The sequence below is a fragment of the Pristis pectinata genome, chromosome 7, assembly GCF_009764475.1.
Source record: "Pristis pectinata isolate sPriPec2 chromosome 7, sPriPec2.1.pri, whole genome shotgun sequence".
In the NCBI taxonomy this organism is placed as follows: Eukaryota; Metazoa; Chordata; class Chondrichthyes; order Rhinopristiformes; family Pristidae; genus Pristis; species Pristis pectinata.
The window spans coordinates 100,629,844-100,650,476 of NC_067411.1; the positions used below are offsets into that span (position 1 = coordinate 100,629,844).

General features: G+C 41.8%; 1 protein-coding gene across 4 annotated transcripts in view; it reads left to right on the top strand.

The window, feature by feature from the left end:
- The window catches only part of LOC127572797 (hyaluronan and proteoglycan link protein 1-like), a 108,035-nt gene that overhangs the window by 67,641 nt on the left and 19,761 nt on the right, over nucleotides 1-20,633 (top strand). For all 4 annotated transcript variants that reach the window (XM_052020430.1, XM_052020429.1, XM_052020431.1 and 1 more), the window contains 2 exons: nucleotides 13,790-14,164; nucleotides 18,793-19,095. In XM_052020430.1, coding sequence (XP_051876390.1) covers nucleotides 13,790-14,164; nucleotides 18,793-19,095 — 678 coding nt within the window. The remainder of the gene's footprint in view (nucleotides 1-13,789; nucleotides 14,165-18,792; nucleotides 19,096-20,633) is intronic.

A 20,633-nucleotide genomic window follows, 5' to 3' on the forward strand; every position in this document is an offset into this window, starting at 1 on the left:
AAGTCTGTGAGAAGGATTGCCACGTTGCCTTGTTTTGGTTTGGTTGCTTTGTGGTGCAGGGAAGTGAGTTGAACTAATTGGAAGTACGTAATGGAATGTAAAACAGATTCTGTCATATTCTGGAAAGGGATGAAAAAGGAAATGTTAATTCAGTGTAGAGCCAATTGATTTTAATAAATTAAAATGAAAGGATCATGAAAGGATAAATTAATTGCTTAAACCATATTTTAACTACACTAATGATAGACACATGAATAATAGAAAAATAGGGGACTATGTGGGAGGGAAGGGTTAGATAGAACTTAGAGCAGGATAAAATGTCGGCACAACATTGTGGGCAGAAGGGCCAGTACAGTGCTATAGTGTTCTATGTTCTAGACGTATAACGAGCTCAAAATTTAGTACTTTAGTTCTGTACTTATATCCAAATTCATCAAACTTAAGATAAAAATATCTTTAATATAACAGAAACCATTCACAGGCACCATGAGACACATCTGTATTATGTAGGCCACATTTATTTTACTTACAGGGTCACCTAGATAACAGGAGATGTTAAACATAACCTTGAGTACTCAGTTCATAACTTCTATCATAATTGCATGGAACAGCTTTCTTAGTCCTTAAATTCAAATGCAGTTTAGCTTATTTAAAATAATGGGTTAGATTACGCTTCACTTTTGCACCTCAGAATATCCTTGTTGGTCCATTAGTCTTTTGTCTGGAAACAGTGACTAGGCCTCAGGTGGCAGATCCTGAGCTTCGCTTCCTGGACCACCTTGATTGGCAGCTTATCACTTTAAAACAAGTGATAGTGATTTAAATAATTAAAAACATTAAAAGTTATTAAAAAATAAACACATTTATTGAAAAGACATTAACCTAGTGTGAATTGTGTCAAAACATTAATGGTAAATAAAATAAAGGGGATTAAAACAAACCACATACCTTCACAGAGACACAAGAGATTCTGCAGATGCTGGGAGTCTGGAGCAACACACAAAATGCTGGAGAAACTCAGCAGGTCAGGCAGCGTCCATGGAGGGAAATGAACAGTCGATGTTTCAGGCTGAGACCCTTCATCAGGACTGGAAAGAAAGAGGGCAGAAGCCAGAAAGGTCGATTGTTCATTTCCCGCCATAGAAACGTTGACTGTTCATTTCCCTCCATAGATGCTGCCTGACCTGCTGAGTTCCTCCAGCATTTTGTGTGTGTACGGTAGCGTAGCGGTTAGAGCGACGCTATTACAGCGCCAGCAATCGGGGTTCGATTCCCGTCGCTGTCTGTAAGGAGTTTGTACGTTCTCCCCGTGTCTGCGTGGGTTTCCTCCGGGTGCTCCGATTTCCTCCCACATTCCAAAGACGTACGGGTTAGGAGGTTTTGCGCATGCTATGTTGGTGCCAGAAGCGTGGCGACACTTGTGGGCTGCCCCCAGTACACTCTACGCAAAAGATGTATTTCACCATGTGTTTCGATGTACATGTGATTAATAACAATATCTTATCTTACATTTGAAGAAAGGCAGTTCTCCTATGCCACGTGCTTCATACCCAAGTGAATACTTGGTGAGTAATCCCTGCCCAAAAGTCACAGGGAATAAGCAGCACCAATCCTCTTCTTGTAGGCTCACACATTTATTCTGGAGGTCACTCAGCACAACTGAACACATGCACATCATTTGAACTGAGTCACTGAAGAATATTAGCAATTAGTAATATACTGATGGAGAAAGCCTGCTGTGACTTGTTATTTGTCAGAGCAGATACTCTCACACATTAAGAAAACATTCTGCGCGCCGTCTGTCGGCATTTGCTCCAGTAGCCATTGCCAGTAAAAATAGAGGAAATAGTAAAAACCTTGGAGTCACTTCAAGACTGTAATCTCATCCTGGGGCCATTTGCTGTCATAGCTGATGACATCACTTGATCTGACTGAGCTGCACTGCCAGTTTTTAATCATTGTTACTTGTCCATTTTTCTCTGTTTACAGCTGTTTCTGATATTCCCATAATCAGATCCTGTTCAATCCTTCTGCTTTGACTTTGGAATTGGCCAGATACTTTCACTGGTCCTTTCCCGTCTCATATCTTCATATTGTTACGTGTTGACAGTTTCCATTCATCTAATTAACTTACAAGTTAATGGTTATACAGTCACTCAACAATAAATTTGTTCTTAATATTACATTATCCAGACTCACTGGCATATTTGATTAGCTCTGCTCTTCTGAAAAATTCTCTTTTATCATCTAAACTCATCTATTTTTCCTTCTCTCATTTCTAAAATATTTTCTTAATTATTCTGATCATGCACAACATAATAATTGTGCTTGTAACTCATAATAAATTCATCTTTTTATTAATTAGTGAAATGTGGTCATTGTTGACAAGCCCTTTTAGTTATTGCCCACAAACTAATTGTCCTTGAGAAGATGGTGGTAAGATCCTTTCCTGAACTGCTACTGACTTCACATGATGCTTTTGGGTAGGGATTCCAAGATTTGGATCCAGTGGTAACAAAGGAATGGCAATCCATTTCCAAACTAAGATGCTTGATGTGCAACTTTGAGGGAAAGGTCCAGGTGATGGGATTCTCAAGTGTGTGCTTCCCTTCAGCTATTCAGTAGTAGTTAGTGTGTGTAGCAGAAGTTGCTGAAGAAGCTTGGACAACTTGAGGCAGTGTACTTTGTAGATGGTGCAGGCAACAGCTACAACATGGCAATGTCACACTTCTGTGGAACACAGGTCACTGTTATCAGCCCATGCCTGAGTTGTAGTGGCCTTGCTGCATGCAACATGAACATAATTCATTTTCTGAGTAGTTGCAAATAGACCGCAATTACTGGTGAACGTTCACTTTTCTGATCACACAATGGGCAGAAAGTCATTGGTAAAGAAGCTGATGATTATTGACCCAGTACATTGCTATGAAAAAAAGTTGCAGCAGTGTCCTAGGACTGAGATATCTGCACTCCCACAAACACAGCCATCTTTCTTTGTGCTGTTTCTAAAACCGGCAGATCCGCAGTCCTTTGATCTGATCACCATGTCATACGATTGGCACGGTAGTGTAGTAGTTAGCATAACGCTTTACAGTGCCAGTGACCCGGGTTCAATTCCCGCCACTGTCTGTAAGGAGTTTGTACGTTCTCCTCGTGTCTGCGTGGGCTTCCTCCGGGTGCTCCAGTTTCCTCCCACATTCCAAAGACGTACAGGTTAGGAAGTTGTGGGCATGCTATGTTGGTGCCGGAAGCGTGGCGACACTTGCGGGCTGCCCCCAGAATATTCCACGCAAAAAAGATGCGTTTCACTGTGTGTTTCGATGTACATATGACTAATAAATAAACCTGTGGCCACTTCTACCCCTCATCATGCTTATAGCTCTGTATTGTGGTTTTTCTGGGTTGCCACTTCCTTTCTAGTGTTCCCGTGCTTTTCTAGAAGGCTCAGTAAACCTAAGTTGGCCCCTTATCCATTGGTATTGATGTAATGAAGAAGATGTTGAGTAACAAGGTTAAAGATTGTAATGGCCTTCGACACAGGGTATTGGTTAAATTACTGGACTAGCAGCCAGAATGCTGGACCAAAGATCCAAAGGCATGAGTTCAATTCCCAAGGCTGCCTTGGAATTTAAATTCATAGAATTAAATAGGTCTGGAATTAAAAAAAATACTCTCAAAAACAGTAGGCATAGAATTAGATAAGATAAGATAATATTTCTTTATTAGTCACATGTACATCAAAACACACAGAGAAATGCATCTTTTGTGTAGGGTGTTCGGGGGGCAGCCCGCAAGTGTCGCCACGCTTCTGGCACCAACGTAGCATGCCCACAACTTCCTAACCCGTACATCTTTGGAATGTGGGAGGAAACCAGAGCACCCGGAGGAAACCCACGCAGACACGGGGACAATGTACAAACTCCTTACAGACAGTGGCCGGAATTGAACCCAGGTCGCTGGTGCTGTAATAGCGTTACGCTAACCACCGCACTACTGTGCCTTTTCCAAGTCGTCATAAAAATCTGTGGAAAATTACTTATTTTACAAGCTGCAGAAGAGAGATGAAAGGTTTACAGGTGCTCCACAAAGGTAGATAAACCTCTATTTTTATACATGTATTGAGAAAAGGTAATAGAGCGTGTTATTAATTTAGAATGTTGTAGTTGCATGATCAATTACTTTCGATATCACTCCTACTGCACAATCAACTCATGTGAAATCCCCTTCTTCTGGTGCTCTCATGACCAGGCCTTATCACTTAGGTATGTCTTTGTTCTAGCCCAGGTGCCAGATTGCCATGGAGACAACCATGTCTCTGGAGTTGTGCACTCTGGATACTCTGGAGATATCTCTATTGTCACAGGGAAGTCCTGGACCTAACTCCATTATGTCCAAAGATGTTACCACAAAGGCTGCTATGAAACTGTGGCCTCTAGTGAAGACAAGGTTATCCTCAAGAGGACATTCCAATGGGCTGCTTCCTTACTTTGTACCGTTGAGCCTGCAAACTCAGGTTTATTTTTGTTTGGGTGTGGGGGGGGGGGGGGGTGGTGTGTGGTGGAAATATACTTCTGTTTTACTTTATGCTTTTGCATAATAATATTGGTATTGGTATTGGTTTATAATTGTAACTTGTACCGAGGTACAGTGAAAATCCTGTCTTGCCAACCGATCGTACAGGTCAATTCATTACACAGTGCAGTTATATTGGGTTAGTACAGAGTCCATTGATGTAGTACAGGTAAAAGCAATAACAGTACAGAGTAAAGTGTCACAGCTACAGAGAAAGTGCAGTGCAATAAGATGCAAGGTCACAACAAGGTAGATTGTGAGGTCAAGAGTCCATCTCATTGTATAAGGGAACCATTCAATAGTCTTATCACAGTGGGATAGAAGCTGTCCTTGAGCCTGGTGGTACGTGCCCTCAGGCTCTTGTATCTTCTGCCCGATGGGAGAGGAGAGGAGAATGACCCAGGTGGGTGGGGTCTTTGATTATGCTGGCTGCTACACCAAGGCGGTGAGAGGTAAAGACAGAGTCAGTTAACCTGCTCTGCTATTTCCCCGTGACCATGATGTTCTCCGTCAGTCTGCACTTTTGCCCCTTGGTTGACTTGCCCAAGAAGCCACTACTAAACCTAAATTATGCTGAAGTTCGAGAATCAGAATCAGATTTATTATCACTGTCTGATATGATATGAAATTTGTTGTTTTGTGGCAACAGTACAGTGCAGAGACATAAAATTACTATAAATTACAAAAATAAATAACTAGTGCAGGAAAAGAAAGGAATAATGAGGTGGTGTTCCTGGACCATTCAGATATCTGATGGTGGAGGGGAAAAAGCTGTTTCTGAATCGTTGGGTGTGGGTCTTCAGGCTCCTGTGCCTCCTCCCTATTGGTAGTAACAAGAAGAGGGCATGTCCCAGATGGTGAAGGTCTTTAGTGATGGATGAGGCACCGCATTGCGTCAAAGTATTGGGCCCAGGATAGATCCTCCAAGATGTTGATGCCCAAAAACTGCCCCAAATCCAGTGGCCAGCCAGTGATACTACCTATAGAATACCTCTGTGATATCGTTCTTGTATAATTTCTATATCATCGTTTCATTGATTTCTCTATATAGTTTTTGCCATCTCATGGGGGCACAATTGTCTCCAGATGGCACATCCAACATTTTCTAAACATAGCACCAGCTCAAATTGCACAGGAAGCAGAACATGAGAAACAATTCTGATCCATGGTATTGGTATTAGTATTGGTATTGGTTTATTATTGTCGCTTGTACCGAGGTACAGCGAAAAGCTTGTCTTACAAACCGATCGTACAGGTCAATTCATTACACAGTGCAGTTACATGGAATTAGTACAAAGTGCGTTGATGTAGTACAGGTAAAAACAGTAACAGTACAGAGTAAAGTGTCACAGCTACAGAGAAAGTGCAGTGCAATAAGGTGCAAGGTCACAACAAGGTAGATCGTGAGGTCAGAGTCCGTCTCATAGTATAAGGGAACCGTTCAATAGTCTTATCACAGTGGGGTAGAAGCTGTCCTTAAGTCTGGTGGTACGTGTCCTCAGGCTCCTGTATCTTCTACCCGATGGAAGAGGAGAGAAGAGAGAATGTCCCAGGTGGGTGGGGTCTTTGATTATGCTGGCTGCTACGCGAAGACAACAAGGGGTAAAGACAGAGTCCAAGGAGGGGAGGCTGGTGTCCATGATGCGCCGGGCTGTGCCCACAACTCTCTGCAGCTTCTTGCGGTCCTGGGCAGAGCAGTTGCCGTACCAAGCCGTGATATATCCTGATAGGATGCTTTCTATGGTGCATCGGTAAAAGTTGGTGAGAGTCAAAGGGGACAAACCAAATTTCTTTAGCCTCCTGAGGAAGTAGAGGCACTGGTGAACTTTCTTGGCCGTGGCATCTACGTGATTTGACCAGGACAGGCTGTTGGTGATGTTCACTCCCAGGAACTTGAAGCTCTCAACCCTCTCAACCTCAGCACCATTGATGTAGACAGGTGCATGGACATTGTTTGTAGACAGGTGCATGTACATTGGATCACAAGAGGCTGCAAGGGTTGTAGACTCAGCCAGTTCCATCACGGGCACAACTATCCCCACCATTGAGGACATCATGAAGAGGCAGTGCCTCAAGGAGGTGGCATCCATCACTAAGGACCCTCACCATCCGGGAAACCCCTCTTCTCATTACTACCAATGGGGAGGAGGTACAGGAGCCTGAAGACCCACACTCAACGATTCAGGAACAGCTTCTTCCCCTCCACCATCAGATTTCTGAATGATCCATGAACCCATGAACACCACCTCATTATTCCTTTTTATTTCCTGCACTATTTATTTACTTTTGTAATTTATAGGTATTTTCTGTCTCTGCACTGTACTGCTGCCGCAAAACAACAAATTTCACATCATACAAGACAGTGATAATAAACCTGATTCTGTCGCTGATATTTGGGACCAGAATGGTTCCACCCTCAGGATCCTGCCCATTTCTTCCTGATCTGATCTTGTCTCTTTTTGAAGTTCTGCTATTTCTTGATGAACCCCATGACTTTCTTCCTGAGCTGCACCAAGTGTGCCGGGAATGAGGAATGGGTGCCCCAGGGATTGTCCGACTCAGCTACTCTTCCACCAGTTAAATCATGTGTCCTTTTTATTCTCGTCCAAATATAAACTATCCATGCTTCATCCTTTTTATTGAGGTAATGTGCTGCAAAAAAGAAGTTATTCTGATTTATTTGATATTTCATTTCACTATGTAAGAACTAAATTCCTCCAGTGGTATCACAATAATCTGTCTCCCCATTGGCAGTGTTTCCCGTCTCACCCTAAACCTGTGCCCTCTAGTTTTAGACTCCCCTACCCCAGGAAAAAGACTGAATATTCACCTTATCTATAGCCCTCATCACTTTATAAACTTCTATAAGGACACCCCTCAGCCTCCTATGCTCCAGGGAAAACAGTCCCAGCCTATCCCATGTCTCCTTATAACTCAAGCCCTCCGGTCCCAGTCACATTTTCATGAATTTTTTCTGCACCCTTTCAGGTTTAATGAGTTCCTTCCTATAGCTGGGTGAGCTGAACTGCACCAGTGTGGTCTCTCCAATGACTTGTACAGTTGTAACATGATGTCCCAACTTCCTTCATGGGACGTACTGATCCCCTCTGTAAACCAAGAGAAAGTTATTAACTACCTATTCTTAACCACTAAGCTTGCCCTAACTTAAGCTTTAAAATCAGACTAATATCCATTGGTGAAGCTAATCCCAGAAATGTCCCAATAACTCCAGATATGTTATGACTTTGCTCCTTCTAAGATAAAATTAACCGCGATTGACTGGTAGCATTTGTCAACGTTCATACCTGTTCCCCTTGTTGAAACTCCCCAATTAAAATTAGGAGCTGCCAATGGAAAGGGTTAACTTCCCTGCACTTATCCACATATGCAGCATTTCAAGCTATAATATTTACAACAGTTTTGACTTTTTAAAAAATTCACACAAAGTCTGTCTTAAGGATCCAAAATTGGAAACAAAATTTTAAACTATAACTAACATCGTAATCGATCACATTTATAGTTCCTTCTTACCCAACAAACCCTCTCTGTGGGAGGAACCACTTCGAAAAATGAGCTTGCAGACCTGACATAAATGAAACAGCACTGCAATGAATGTTCACATTAAAACTAAACAATACCACACATTTCAATTTAAAACTGGATGAAACAAAAGCAATTTCTTACTGTAGCCAAATTAAACACCACTAAAAAAAAATTCTATTGACAGAACCAGACACCATGACTGAATTTCAACTTCAGCCATGTCTCCAATGTCTCCACAGCCTTCCAAAACTCAGTTGGTTGCTAGAAAAGCTGCCAATGCTGCAACTAAAGCCATAATCTTTAGTCCTTAGTTCAAAGCTGCTGTGAAATTCAGTGTACAAACTTAAAGGAATCATCTCTTTAAGGAATAACACAACTTCGAAACATTAATGGGTTTAGAGCTTAAAAGTTTGCCAACATTAAGGAACATCTGACATTGGGACTCACAGAACAGTTATACCATTTAAATCAACAGCAAAAACAAGGCAAAGGGATCTCCCAATATAGAGAGATAGAGAGAGAGAGAGAGACAGAGAGAGAGACAGAGAGACACACACACACACACACACACACACACGCAAGAATAGGACACTCTCCCCTTGAGCCTGCCCTCCCATTCAATAGGATCACAATCATGTACAGAAATAAACACTTCTGACCGGAGACATGACTACAAAGGGTTAATAGATTTCTGCTCTCAGCCTAACAGTGCCTGAAACAGGAGACAAACTGCGGATACTTTTGAAAGGTGTCCTCTCACACAAGGAATTTAGACACATGTTCACATAAACTGAATTTCACCTTCCATCAAACCTCCCACGGAACACTTCAATTGGTCAGCGTCTCTGCCTCACAGACACACACATGCACATGCACATGTACACGTACCTGCACATGTGTATACTCATGTACCCAGTTATATACACACACAGACACATTGGGGCATCCACCATAATGTAACACAGATGTTACCTGCTTCCAGTCAGGTGATGCTGTACGAATAAAACTCTTGCTTTTTCTTTATTTTTCAGTTGTTTGCTCCACCAGTCCTGATCTTTAGGATTATGGTTTGGGGCACACCCATTAATACATTTCTGATTTTGTTTTGCAGTTGCATTAGAGAAAGATGCCCACACAGAATTCTAGTTTCATCCTTGGGAACCCTTTCAGAGAGAACCCCAGTTCTGTCCAGCAGTATCCAGCTGGGTACCCCAATATTTATGGCCATGGTCTGCTGTACTGAGCATGCATAGACCTTCACTTCCTGCATCAGTACAGATCTGCTTCACCTCATAGACTTCTCATGAACAGATCTGTTGCCAGGTGGGCAATGGTTGGCCTGTTTGCAGGTGGTATTTATAACTATTCTCACCCAAACAATGGTCTGGGTTGGAAAATCTTGCAGATTAAACCAATTTGTTGGGAAATAAAAGAATCATTCTCACAAGTCTACTCAGGTCAAACAGAGTGTTTATATCACCTGCAGCAGTGGAGAGAACTGTTTGCCTCAAAGGCATGGCCCACATACCCTTCCTGATGGGAGAGAAACCTTCACTGTTATACAAATGAGACCTGATAATAGAGCTTGTGTGACCATCTGGTTATTATCTCTGGACCCACCAGGAATTAGAAGCTTCATGATTAGTTGCTTCTGATATCACCCCTATTCCACAAGCAATTCATGTGAAGACCACCTTCCTCTGGTGGGTCTGGTGTTTCATGATCAGTCCTCATCACCTGGGAAGTCTTTGTTCTAACCCAGGCCACTGCTTCTCATGGAGACACTGCTGGAGGCCATCCTGCAGGCTAGCCACAGAGAGGGTCCTGGGGTATGACGAGGGCAACTATGATCCTGCAGTTGATGACCTTATCTCCAAGAGGAGCTTATCTTCAGTCAGCTATCTTGTACTGCTGGGGTAACTAGCTGAGCTGCACAAACCAAATTTGACCTTGGTGGGGCAGAAATACACTTGCATTTGACTATAATATTGCAAGTTAACCCTACGAGCTACTTCCCCATGTGAACAATTCTGTGTGCATTACTCTGTCCGGCTCCTGTGTGACTCCAGACCTAGCAACCTGGTGACTCATAACTACCTCCTGAGATCAGTCACAATTCAGCACAGTAAATACATGCCAAGTTTGCCAGCACCTAAAAAAGGAAATTTTCAACCTCAATTAACAACCACACTACTGAACTAGAGTCATAGAGAGATACAGCATGAAAACAGGCCCCATCGAGTCCACACCACCCAGTTGCACTCATCCTACTCCATTGGATCTGTTATCATCTATGCCACTTAGCATAGTAATGGTGCTACGGAACACAGCGAAGGATGGACCATACCTCCTCAACCACTGTGCTGAGGTCTCCTCTGCAAAAACTACCATGGACATCTGCAACAGGAAGTTTTTCAAGAATGAGGTTAGGTTTTCACATAGAGTGGATCTCTGACATTATATCCATGGTGTTGAAATGATTCCTCCACTGAGAGTCCAACGCTTGTTCTTGTTCGGCTCGACTTTCCCTGTAAGTTTTACTCAGCCTTTAAGGAGTACTGATCGTCAGCTGAGACAGGACAGCTGGTGACAATCAACCAAAGGTTTCCTTGCCTCTCGATGGACGAATGCCATAAGGTTTCATGAAAGCCTGTAGTCAATATTGTGGACTTCCAGGGCCACACCCTGTCTAACAGCAACCGGAATGCTTGTCCAGCTGGTTGGACAGGAATGATGATGGTGGAGAGCTGGTTGAAAGGTTTGATTCTGCATGAGAGAGTCAGGTTTTTCCATGACTGATCTGTGTGGCAGCTCTGTCAATTTTGACAAAGTCCTCATTTGTATTGTGTACTGACTGTGTTCATTCTTGTCTTTTCCCAGTTCTGACAAATGGTCTTTGACCTGAAATGTAAACTCTGTTTCTCTTTCCGCACTTGCTGCCTGACCTGCTGAGTGTTTCCAGCATTTTCTGTTTTTATTAGCCTTGCCTTGTCTGGTATTCAAGTTGATGCCTGTAGTCCATCTGGACTCATTTTTTATCGTAGCTTTTCATAGCAGTTCAATATAACTGGCAAGGTCTAACAGAGGGTAGTCAACTGTCAACAACATGGCTATGATCCGGAGTTGTATAAAGGCCAGATTGAGAGGGAGAGCCCACATTGGCTTTTCATTTAATTAACTGAATTTAAATTTCAGTTGCTGTGGTGAGATATTAACCCATGTTTCCAGATCATTTACTGAGGCCTTAAGATGACTGTCCCAGTTTTTCATTGCACCTCTTATTAATTGCTGGTAATACTCAGTAAATCAGTTCATGCAATGTAATGTTTATTTATATGTGATCAGAATACACTACTGAGACACATTTGAAGTAAGATTTGAGGTGTTTGTAATCTGCATGAGAGACAAGTTAATGCAATGCAGTTATTGGCTGCCTATTTGAATAATTGATAAACGATCAAGAGTTAGAATGATTGCTTCATGGATCTCAGCTTATATTTGAACAGTTCACTGAAGGACTTACAGGACAATAGTTAGCACATCTCAGAGTTAGCTAAATTTGAGTCATTGGCAAACCAAGATAGATGGCTTTCTATTTCATGATGTCTCATTTATGCGTTTGAGGAATAACTGCAGTCTCAATACGGATTTTTGCGGAGTGGCTGGTAGGACAGTGGGTGTAATCAGTTTATTATTGTCACATGTGCTGAGGTACAGTGAAAAACTTTGTTCTGCATGCCATCCATACAGATCATTTCATCACATCAGTACATTGAGGTAGTACAAGGGAAAAACAATAACAGAATGCAGAATGAAGTGTTACAGTTGCAGAGAAAGTGCAGTGCAGGCAGACAATAAGGTGCACGGCCATGCTGAGATAGATTGTGAAGTCAAGAGTCATCTTACCGTACTAGGGAATCATTCAATAATCTTATAACGGCAGGATAGAAGCTGTCCTTGAGCCTGGTGGTACGTGCTTTCAGGCTTTTGTATCTTCTGCCTGATGGGAGGGGGGGAGAAGAGAGAATGTCCGGGGTGGGTGGGGTCTTTGATTATGCTGGCTGCTTAATCAAGGTAGTGAGAAGTGTGGACAGAGTCCATGGAAAGGAGGCTGGTTTCCTTGATGTGCTGAGCTGTGTCCATAACTCCATGCAGTTTCTTGTAGTCTTGGACAGAGCAGTTGCCGTACCAAGCCAGGATGCATTCGAGGAGACAAATGGTCTCTGTTTATGTCACAAGGAAATAAGAGAAATAAAAAAAAGTAACAAACTTTCATCATGACCTATTTGTGAGCTTATAATTCAAAAGCAGAATGATGTCATTCATTGTCATATGATACTGATTCATTTACTTACTTCATTTCATTTTCATATAATTTTGAAATGATAAGTTTTAAATTTTTTAAATTTAAGTTTTATTTACAGCGTGGTAACAGGCCCTTCCGGCCCAACGAGTCCACACCGCCCGTTTTAAACCCAAATTAACCTACCCGTACGTCTTTGCAATGTGGGAGGAAACCGGAGCACCCGGAGGAAACCCATGCAGACACGGGAAAACGTACAATCCCCTTACAGACAGCGATGGGAATCGAACCCATCGATAATTTAAAAAGTATTGTCCTGTGATATTCACCCATGTGTGGCATTTTCAAAAATATATAAGAAGGATTCTGAAAAACCCAAAACGTTATTTTGAAATAATTTTGACGTAATACTATTGATGTAACAATAATATTGCATAAATTGATCTTCTCATTCTAATAAGTATATTTTAAAGTTATTACAGGCCAGAATGCACCAATGACCAGCTGGTAGCACTGTAGAATGCTTTCTAGCTGCTGTTGCACGTCGGTGTTTTCCATGCCAATACTGAGAGTGCTGGAAGTCACGCGCCAGCTGTGGTCTGGGTGCACTTCTCATCTGGCCCCTCAACTTTCGTCCAACGATTGCCAGAATCAGAATCAGAATCAGGTTTATTATGCTGACATGCTGGAACATCTTGAACAGTCTCAGTTTTAAATGCTGTTGCTGACATTAGTTAGAAAGCTTAGTTAAGGTAACTTTTTTGTGCATTTTTCTTTTTGGCTGGATAATTACATTTTGAGTTCATTAATAGCAATTTATTTTTTAAATACACATTCATTTTTATTTTATTGAATCATTTTTAATCATTTAATCTTTTCATTGACTTTTGGAAACACTAAAAGTGCCTTCTGACAGCTCGCATCCAATGTCAGTAAGACGTATTCATACACAGGTAAGGCAAAGCACAGGTTGTCAGAAGACCATCAGGGCAGTCCATGGGCAAGGTCCCAGACTGTGTTTCTAGAGGTCGACAGTTTGCTTGCAGAATGGCCATGGGGGCAAAGCCCTGAGGGTGATAAGAGTCACAAGGCTGCAAAAGATTCATAGGTGATAGCAGGGCTGGAGCTTGGGGGCTACTGCAAGGCACAGGCCAGGCCCAGCACAATTCCACTCCATCTGTACATTCTTGATGCTATATTATATACTTAACACAAATTTCACATACTCCCAGGATTTCAATTTCCACATATCAAAATAATCTGCTTCTAAACCAATTTCTAAAGTTAAACTGTTTCTTCCAACAGAAGTATGACAGAAAGGTAATACAACCGAATCTCTGTTAACATTATCCTTTTGTATTCTTTTTGTAGATAATGGATCACGACTGGGCATAAAGATAGATCAACCTAAAGTTATCTCATACCGAGGTAGCAATGCCACACTGCCCTGTAAGTTCTATTACAAGCCGGTTCCTGCTCGTGGAGCTCACGGTCCTTTTAAGGTCAGGATCAAGTGGACCAAACTCACATCAGATTACCTCAAGGAAATTGATGTATTCGTTTCATTGGAAAACAACTGGAAAAGTTTTGGAAATTACCAGGGAAGAGTCTTCCTAAATGAAGGTGACGAGAATGATGCCTCTATAACAATTACAGATTTAACTTTGGAGGACTATGGTAACTACAAATGTGAAATAATTGAGGGGCTCGATGATGTCACTGGGACCATATTGCTGGATCTCCAAGGTAACATTACATAATGGTCACTTAACAATCAGTAAACTACTTAGTTCAAGGTACTTCAAAAATGTTGGAGTTACTTTTGTGCAGGAGAAGGATGTCATTTCAAAGGACTGTGGTATCCAACTTCAGCAACATGTATACCCAGGAGAGTTAGGGCAGAACAACCTTTGCTCTGGACTGATCGTAGATCCTTCTCCAACGTCAGCACCATTTGCTTAATGACGCTTGTGTGGATTTTCCGGGAATATTGTGCCTTGCCGTGAAAGGGAGAAATTTGCTAACAGGCTAATTAATGTAAATTTTATTCCATGGCTTCATAAACACTATAAACTCAGCAGAAGACAAGCCAAGATCACTTGCTTCGAGGACAGAATCATTGGCATGTCAATCAGGCTGAATTTAGGTCTCAACCTCAGAGGTTAGAGGTCAATGATAGCTCAATGCTCATGGAGAGATTTGTTAGATTCTTTAATTCCCTTAATCCACCATCCTTCTTCCCTCTTTTGGCCATTTTGCCCTTCACCCTGACAATATTTTAATCCTCATCCAACTTGGATGTTTCTATTTTTATTTGGAATTTTCAGGTGTATTTTTAACACAGAACACAGAACAGTACCACAGTGGACAGGCCATTCCGCCCACGATGTTGTGCCGATCTTGGTGCCAATTTATACGAAATATCCTGCTCTTGTGTATCATCCATATTTCTCCATTCCCATATTCATGTGTCTATCTAAAAGCCTCTTAAACTCCACCAAACTGCCTGCTTCCACTGCTACCCCTGGTAACCCAATCCAGGCACCCACCACTCTCTGTGTAAAAAACCTGCCCCACATGTCGCCTTTAAACTGCTCACCTCTAACCTTAAAAGCACATCCTCTGGTGCTTGACGTTTCTACCCTTGGGAAAAGATTTTGACTGTCTACCCTATCTATGCCTCTCATAATTTTAACAACATCTATCAGGTCTCCCCTCAGCCTCCAATGCTCGAGGGAGAACAACCCAAGTTTGTCCAACCTCTCCTTATAGCTCTAATCCAGGCGGCATCCTGGTGAACCTCTTCTGCACCCTCCACAGTCTCCACATCCTTCCTATAATGGGGCGACCAGAACTGCACACAGTACTCCAAGTGTGGTCTGACTAAAGTTTTATATAGCTGCAGCATGAGCATTTTCTCTCTCTACTTCAATTAAGATAAGATTTCTTTACTAGTCACATGTACATTGAAACACACAGTGAAATGCATCTTTTGCGTAGAGTGTTCTGGGGGCAGCCCGCAAGTGTCGCCACGCTTCCGGCGCCAACATAGCATGCCCACAACTTCCTAACCTGTACGTCTTTGGAATGTGGGAGGAAACTAGAGCACCCGGAGGAAATCCATGCAGACACGGGGAGAACGTACAAACTCCTTACAGACAGCGGCCGGAATTGAACCTGGGTCGCTGGTGCTGTAAAGCATTACGCTAACCACTACACTTGTTTGCTCAACTTATATCACTTCAGAGTTGGCGCAATCCATTTTGTGGCACTCAATAACAGATAGAAGACACCCTGTATGAATAGGCACCATTCTGGGTACCTTACCTTTGTTTAGTGGAAATTCTGTCTTCAAAGCAAAAGGGCAAATTGCTTCCTTATATTTTCACAAATTAATATATTTGTAGGTACTAGTACTTGCTTTGCCACTGCTTCCCACCCACCCCACAACTCCAGCTGGTATTCATAGTTCCCAGAAAAGACATAGGACTCTATGAACAACAATAATATACCAAATTTTGAAAAGCAGCTCTTGACACACTAGTACGGCATTCCACGCTAGTTTAGAAGAAGACTTGGTGCCAAAGGACCTATGCTAATACACCACACTCCTAAAAGTAAAGAACATCATGTGTTATTTAGCTCATAATCTATCTCAATCTCTTCAAGCATAAATTTCACCCTTGTTCTCACCCCATTGTTACTAACTCTGGATATTTGCAAATGAGAATACCAATTTACAGTTGCTTACTGTTTAATTGATTGCATATATTTTGCTTTAAAAAATGTCTTAATTTATTTATCTTGATATTTTATACTTACCCTAACTCAGAATGGAGCTAGGTCCAAAGTCCATTTTGGACAGCAGTTAATTAGTGCTCTCAGTCCTTGCTGAGGTTGGTGGGGGGGGTGGGGGGGAGGTTGGGGGGGTGGTGCTGGAGGTTTCTGATCAGCAGTGAGTTCATTTTAACAAATAGATGTTGCAGTTCAGCCTGACCCAGATAGTGCAAGGCAGTTTCAGATAACGACCAACATTATCTACAGATGATGCCTTTCACTGCACTGTTGTTTAGTCATTAACAGCAGATATAAAATTAATTGACAAGGCTTCAATCAATTTTCCTCTTTAAAAAGAATACATACTTTCACCTGAAGATATTGTACTAAATTAATTAAATTGACAACATTTATTTGCTTTAAACACATTTCAGAAGAGCAAACACCTCATTAGAATGTCATCATTTTTAACCTTGATAGGAAGCATTAACTCCTAATGTGCTTTCATAAGGTCAGAGAGTCATAGAATCATCGAGCTGTTCACCACAGAAATTGGCCTTTGCCCCACCACATCCACGCCAACCTTTTTGCCCACGTTAGGTCTGTATCCTTCGAAGTTTTGCTGATTTAAATGCCTGCCTAAATGTCTCAACGTTTCACTAAAGCATGCTAGATCCAGAATAATATTCATGCTTAGGGAAAGATACAACACATTAAAGGACAATTAATTCACCTCCAAGTAACATAGCATTCTGATTTGGAAACAAATCACTCTTCCTTCAGTCCTGCTTCCTTCCCAAACAGTGCAGGAGAACTCCAGCAGTTCAAAAAGATTCAAAGGACTGCAGATGCTGGAATCTAGATGAAAAACACAATGATGTTGGAGGAACTCAGCAGGACAGGCAGCATCCGTGCAGTCCTGTAGAAGGGTCCTGACCCGAAACATTGATCACCTGTTTTTCTCCACGGATGCTGCCTGTCCTGCTGAGTTCCTTGAGCATCATTGTGTTTTTCAGTTCAAAAAGATTGTTTAACACCACTTTGTCAGGGACAGGTAGGGATAAGCCATGAATGCTGGCCTTGCCAGGGAACCACATCCTGAAAAGAAAGTGAATTTTAAAAAAAACTTAGTGAGAGATCCGCTAGAAAATTAGGACTGGAGGGAGAAGAGAGGAGAGCAGTAGCAGCCTCCAGAGAACATAGTCGAAGAGGAATAATGTTACTGTGGGGTGGCTGGAGGGAGGAAAGAAAAATTGGAAAGTCAGGATTTCAGGGCAGGAAATCAATAACAGAACAGCAGGGAATTGATGCGTAGGGAAGGGAGTAGCCAGTGGTCCAAGAATCAGGCTGCAAAATGTCCAGCAATATATCAGTTAACTAGGGCAGGAGGAAAGAGCAACACTTGGAGAATCCAGAGGCAACAGAAGCACATATCAGATCTTTACATCCCTTGCTAAATCATGATGAGCTGCTGAATGTCCTTCATCCAAATGTTAAACAAAAGCTTAAGAATTCCACCTTGCAAATGTGGTATGACTGGCTCAGATCTGTATTACAGAGGAATTGTGAAGTTTAGCTGTGTCCTCACTCCTCTGTGCTGTCAGTTAACTGAGAACTATGTGTTATATTTAAATAAAGCCACAGCTTGGCCTACATATTCTGACACAAACCTGCATTTCTCTATTGTGAACTGTTGAGAATAAAACATCGTGAACCTATTAGCGGAGGCTCCATGTATCATGTGCTTTGATTAACGGAAACAGAATGATTTGACAGGTCTTTAATGCATGGGACCATTGCATTAAATGGTCAGACAAGGGTTGATACAAAACCAAATAATTAACCAATCTTGTACAAAGATTCATTCTCTGGAAACTAGTTCCAGAGTAATATTGGCCCAGAAACCACTATTACTTAGGTCTCAGACAGGAATGATGTATGAGATGGAGGGAAAATAGTATGCTACAATGCAGTGAGGAGAGTTGCAGAATTCAATCAGTCATAAATAATTTAAATTTCCTTTCTGCTTTGAAAGCTGACAGACTTCATATTATTTGATTGATTTGACTTGATTTATGCAGAAGGGTTGTAGGCATGCATATGTATATATGAATTAATTTATAGTGATTACTCCAGTGGAACAAAATATATTTGCAATCCTCTCGCTAGTTCTAACAACACTTAGGAACAGTAATTTGACAATGTCTGAGAATTAAAGTTGATGGACACAGTTTTAGAGACATGGTCATAGAGTCATAGAGAGATACAGCACTGAAACAGTTCTTTGCAGTAAAATCTGTGAGTTATGTGAACGTCACAGTCAAAGTACAGCACGATGGAGAAAAGCTGCAGAAAAGTGTCAACAATTGTCATCATTAATGGTAATTGAACTTTCACGGAATTGGAATACCCCTCAAGCCCCAGTTAGTAAATGTGAATGTTGGTAAATGAGGGCATATTTGAATGGATGTTTCTAAGTGTGCCTGACAAATTGTGCCCCTTTGTCCTTCTGCTTCTTACAGTTCTGGTACACATCCAGCTAATGCATCTTTAACCTTGTTTGTTTCTGCTTCTTTTTGTCCTACATTTGCTTCCAGGTGTAGTATTCCCATACTTCCCACGACTAGGTCGCTATAATCTGAATTTTATGGAGGCTCAGAAGGCATGTGAAGATCAGGATGCGATAATTGCTTCATTTGATCAACTTTATGATGCATGGAGAGGAGGGCTGGATTGGTGTAATGCAGGCTGGCTGATGGATGGGTCTGTACAGTATCCCATCACCAAACCCAGGGAGCCATGTGGTGGCCAAAATACAGTGCCTGGTATCCGAAGCTATGGATACAGAGACAAGGTGAAGAATAAATATGATGTGTTCTGCTTTACTTCCAACTTCAATGGTAAGAAATTCTAAAGTTCCTTCTATTTCAGCAGTTCGGAAATTTGATTTTGCCAAAAAAAGTCTGGATCAACGGTGGGATTTAATCTGAGTCTTATTGTTCAATGGGAGGTCTGAGCAGATTCATTTTGATTTCTCTACATCAATAGAAAAGAAAATCAATCAATGTAAAATAGTCTCATAATCATCCTAGTGACTGGTTATAACTTTGCAAAGGCATGGGATTAAGAACGGATTGCTTTTGAATCCCCAAAATAGAGAATATTGCATTTTGTGGGTGGGTGTGTCTGTGGGTGGGTAGGTGGTAGAGAGGGAGGGAGGGAAGGAGGGAGGATCATTGATTTAAATTTAAAGATTATAGTATTGTGCCCAGTCACATCACCAAACTGAGATTATGAAAGTAATTTTCTGAACATTTCCTGCCAATAGCAAACATTGGAAGACTGAGTTTGACATTACGTTATAAGTCTTTAGCTCCAATTCTCAACGTTAGAAGATTCACACCACTTGGGCAGCTTCAGGAAGTTACTCTTCATAATGAAACTTCCATTTGTGAAGAGCTGGGGAATGCAACAAACTGAACTGCTCTTACCAAACGGCAGCATTGGTTTGATGGGCTGAATGGACTCCTGGGCAGTAATGATTCTTTTATTAGCTTCTGAAGTCATACAGAAGGAGCAAATGACAAAAATAATCCTCATCATCCGGGGCTCTTGGCATAGCCACTGGTGATAAAATCTCTGGAGGTGTTCCTGGGGAGCCTGCTCTTAACGATAGTGTCCTAAGGTATGCTGCTCCGCATGAGCAAATGGAAGTATCAGGAAGTTGGGCTCCAGCAGCCTTCAGCACACTTTGGCCAGAACAATGATCCCATTGATAAGTGAGACTACAGGTCTACAGCTGGATAACAGACCCTGATATCATTCTGATACATCCAGGGCCATGTTCTGGAAGCCACAGTCAATGCTTTGCTCTACTTTAATGCCTACTGCCTTTGGAGCTACAGTTTGTGATTCACTGAAGATGGAGGAAGAGGCTGGTATGGATTCTTCTTATCTGGCAATTTCCAGCAGATTTCAATGCAGTTGTCATTTGCTGCATTGATGCCTGCAAGGAAGACACATTTTCTGTGATGTTGCCACAAAGAAATGCTGTAGACTTCCAGCCACATAATTCAGTGGCCACACAACATGGACAATTTCACCTCAAAGCTAGAAAATAGGTATGAGGATCAGCAAACCTCCTTCTCTTGAGATGAATTTGCATATCAGCTTTCTCCACAACCCCACTTCCTTGCCTATTGCCACTCTACCACATCTAACTTGAATCGCCACTTCCTAATTTTCCCCGGCAAGATAAGCCAGGGTGCCATGTCACCATCATTATTTATCATAAGGTACAATAGAATAGTCATTTCCCTAGCCCTCCACCTTCTTCTTCTCTCCATCATCAACAATATTACCAGCACAAGAATAAGAGCAGCAATTCATCCCCCTAGGTTTTTTCCAACATTTTATTCCACCTCTGCACAAGGCTACT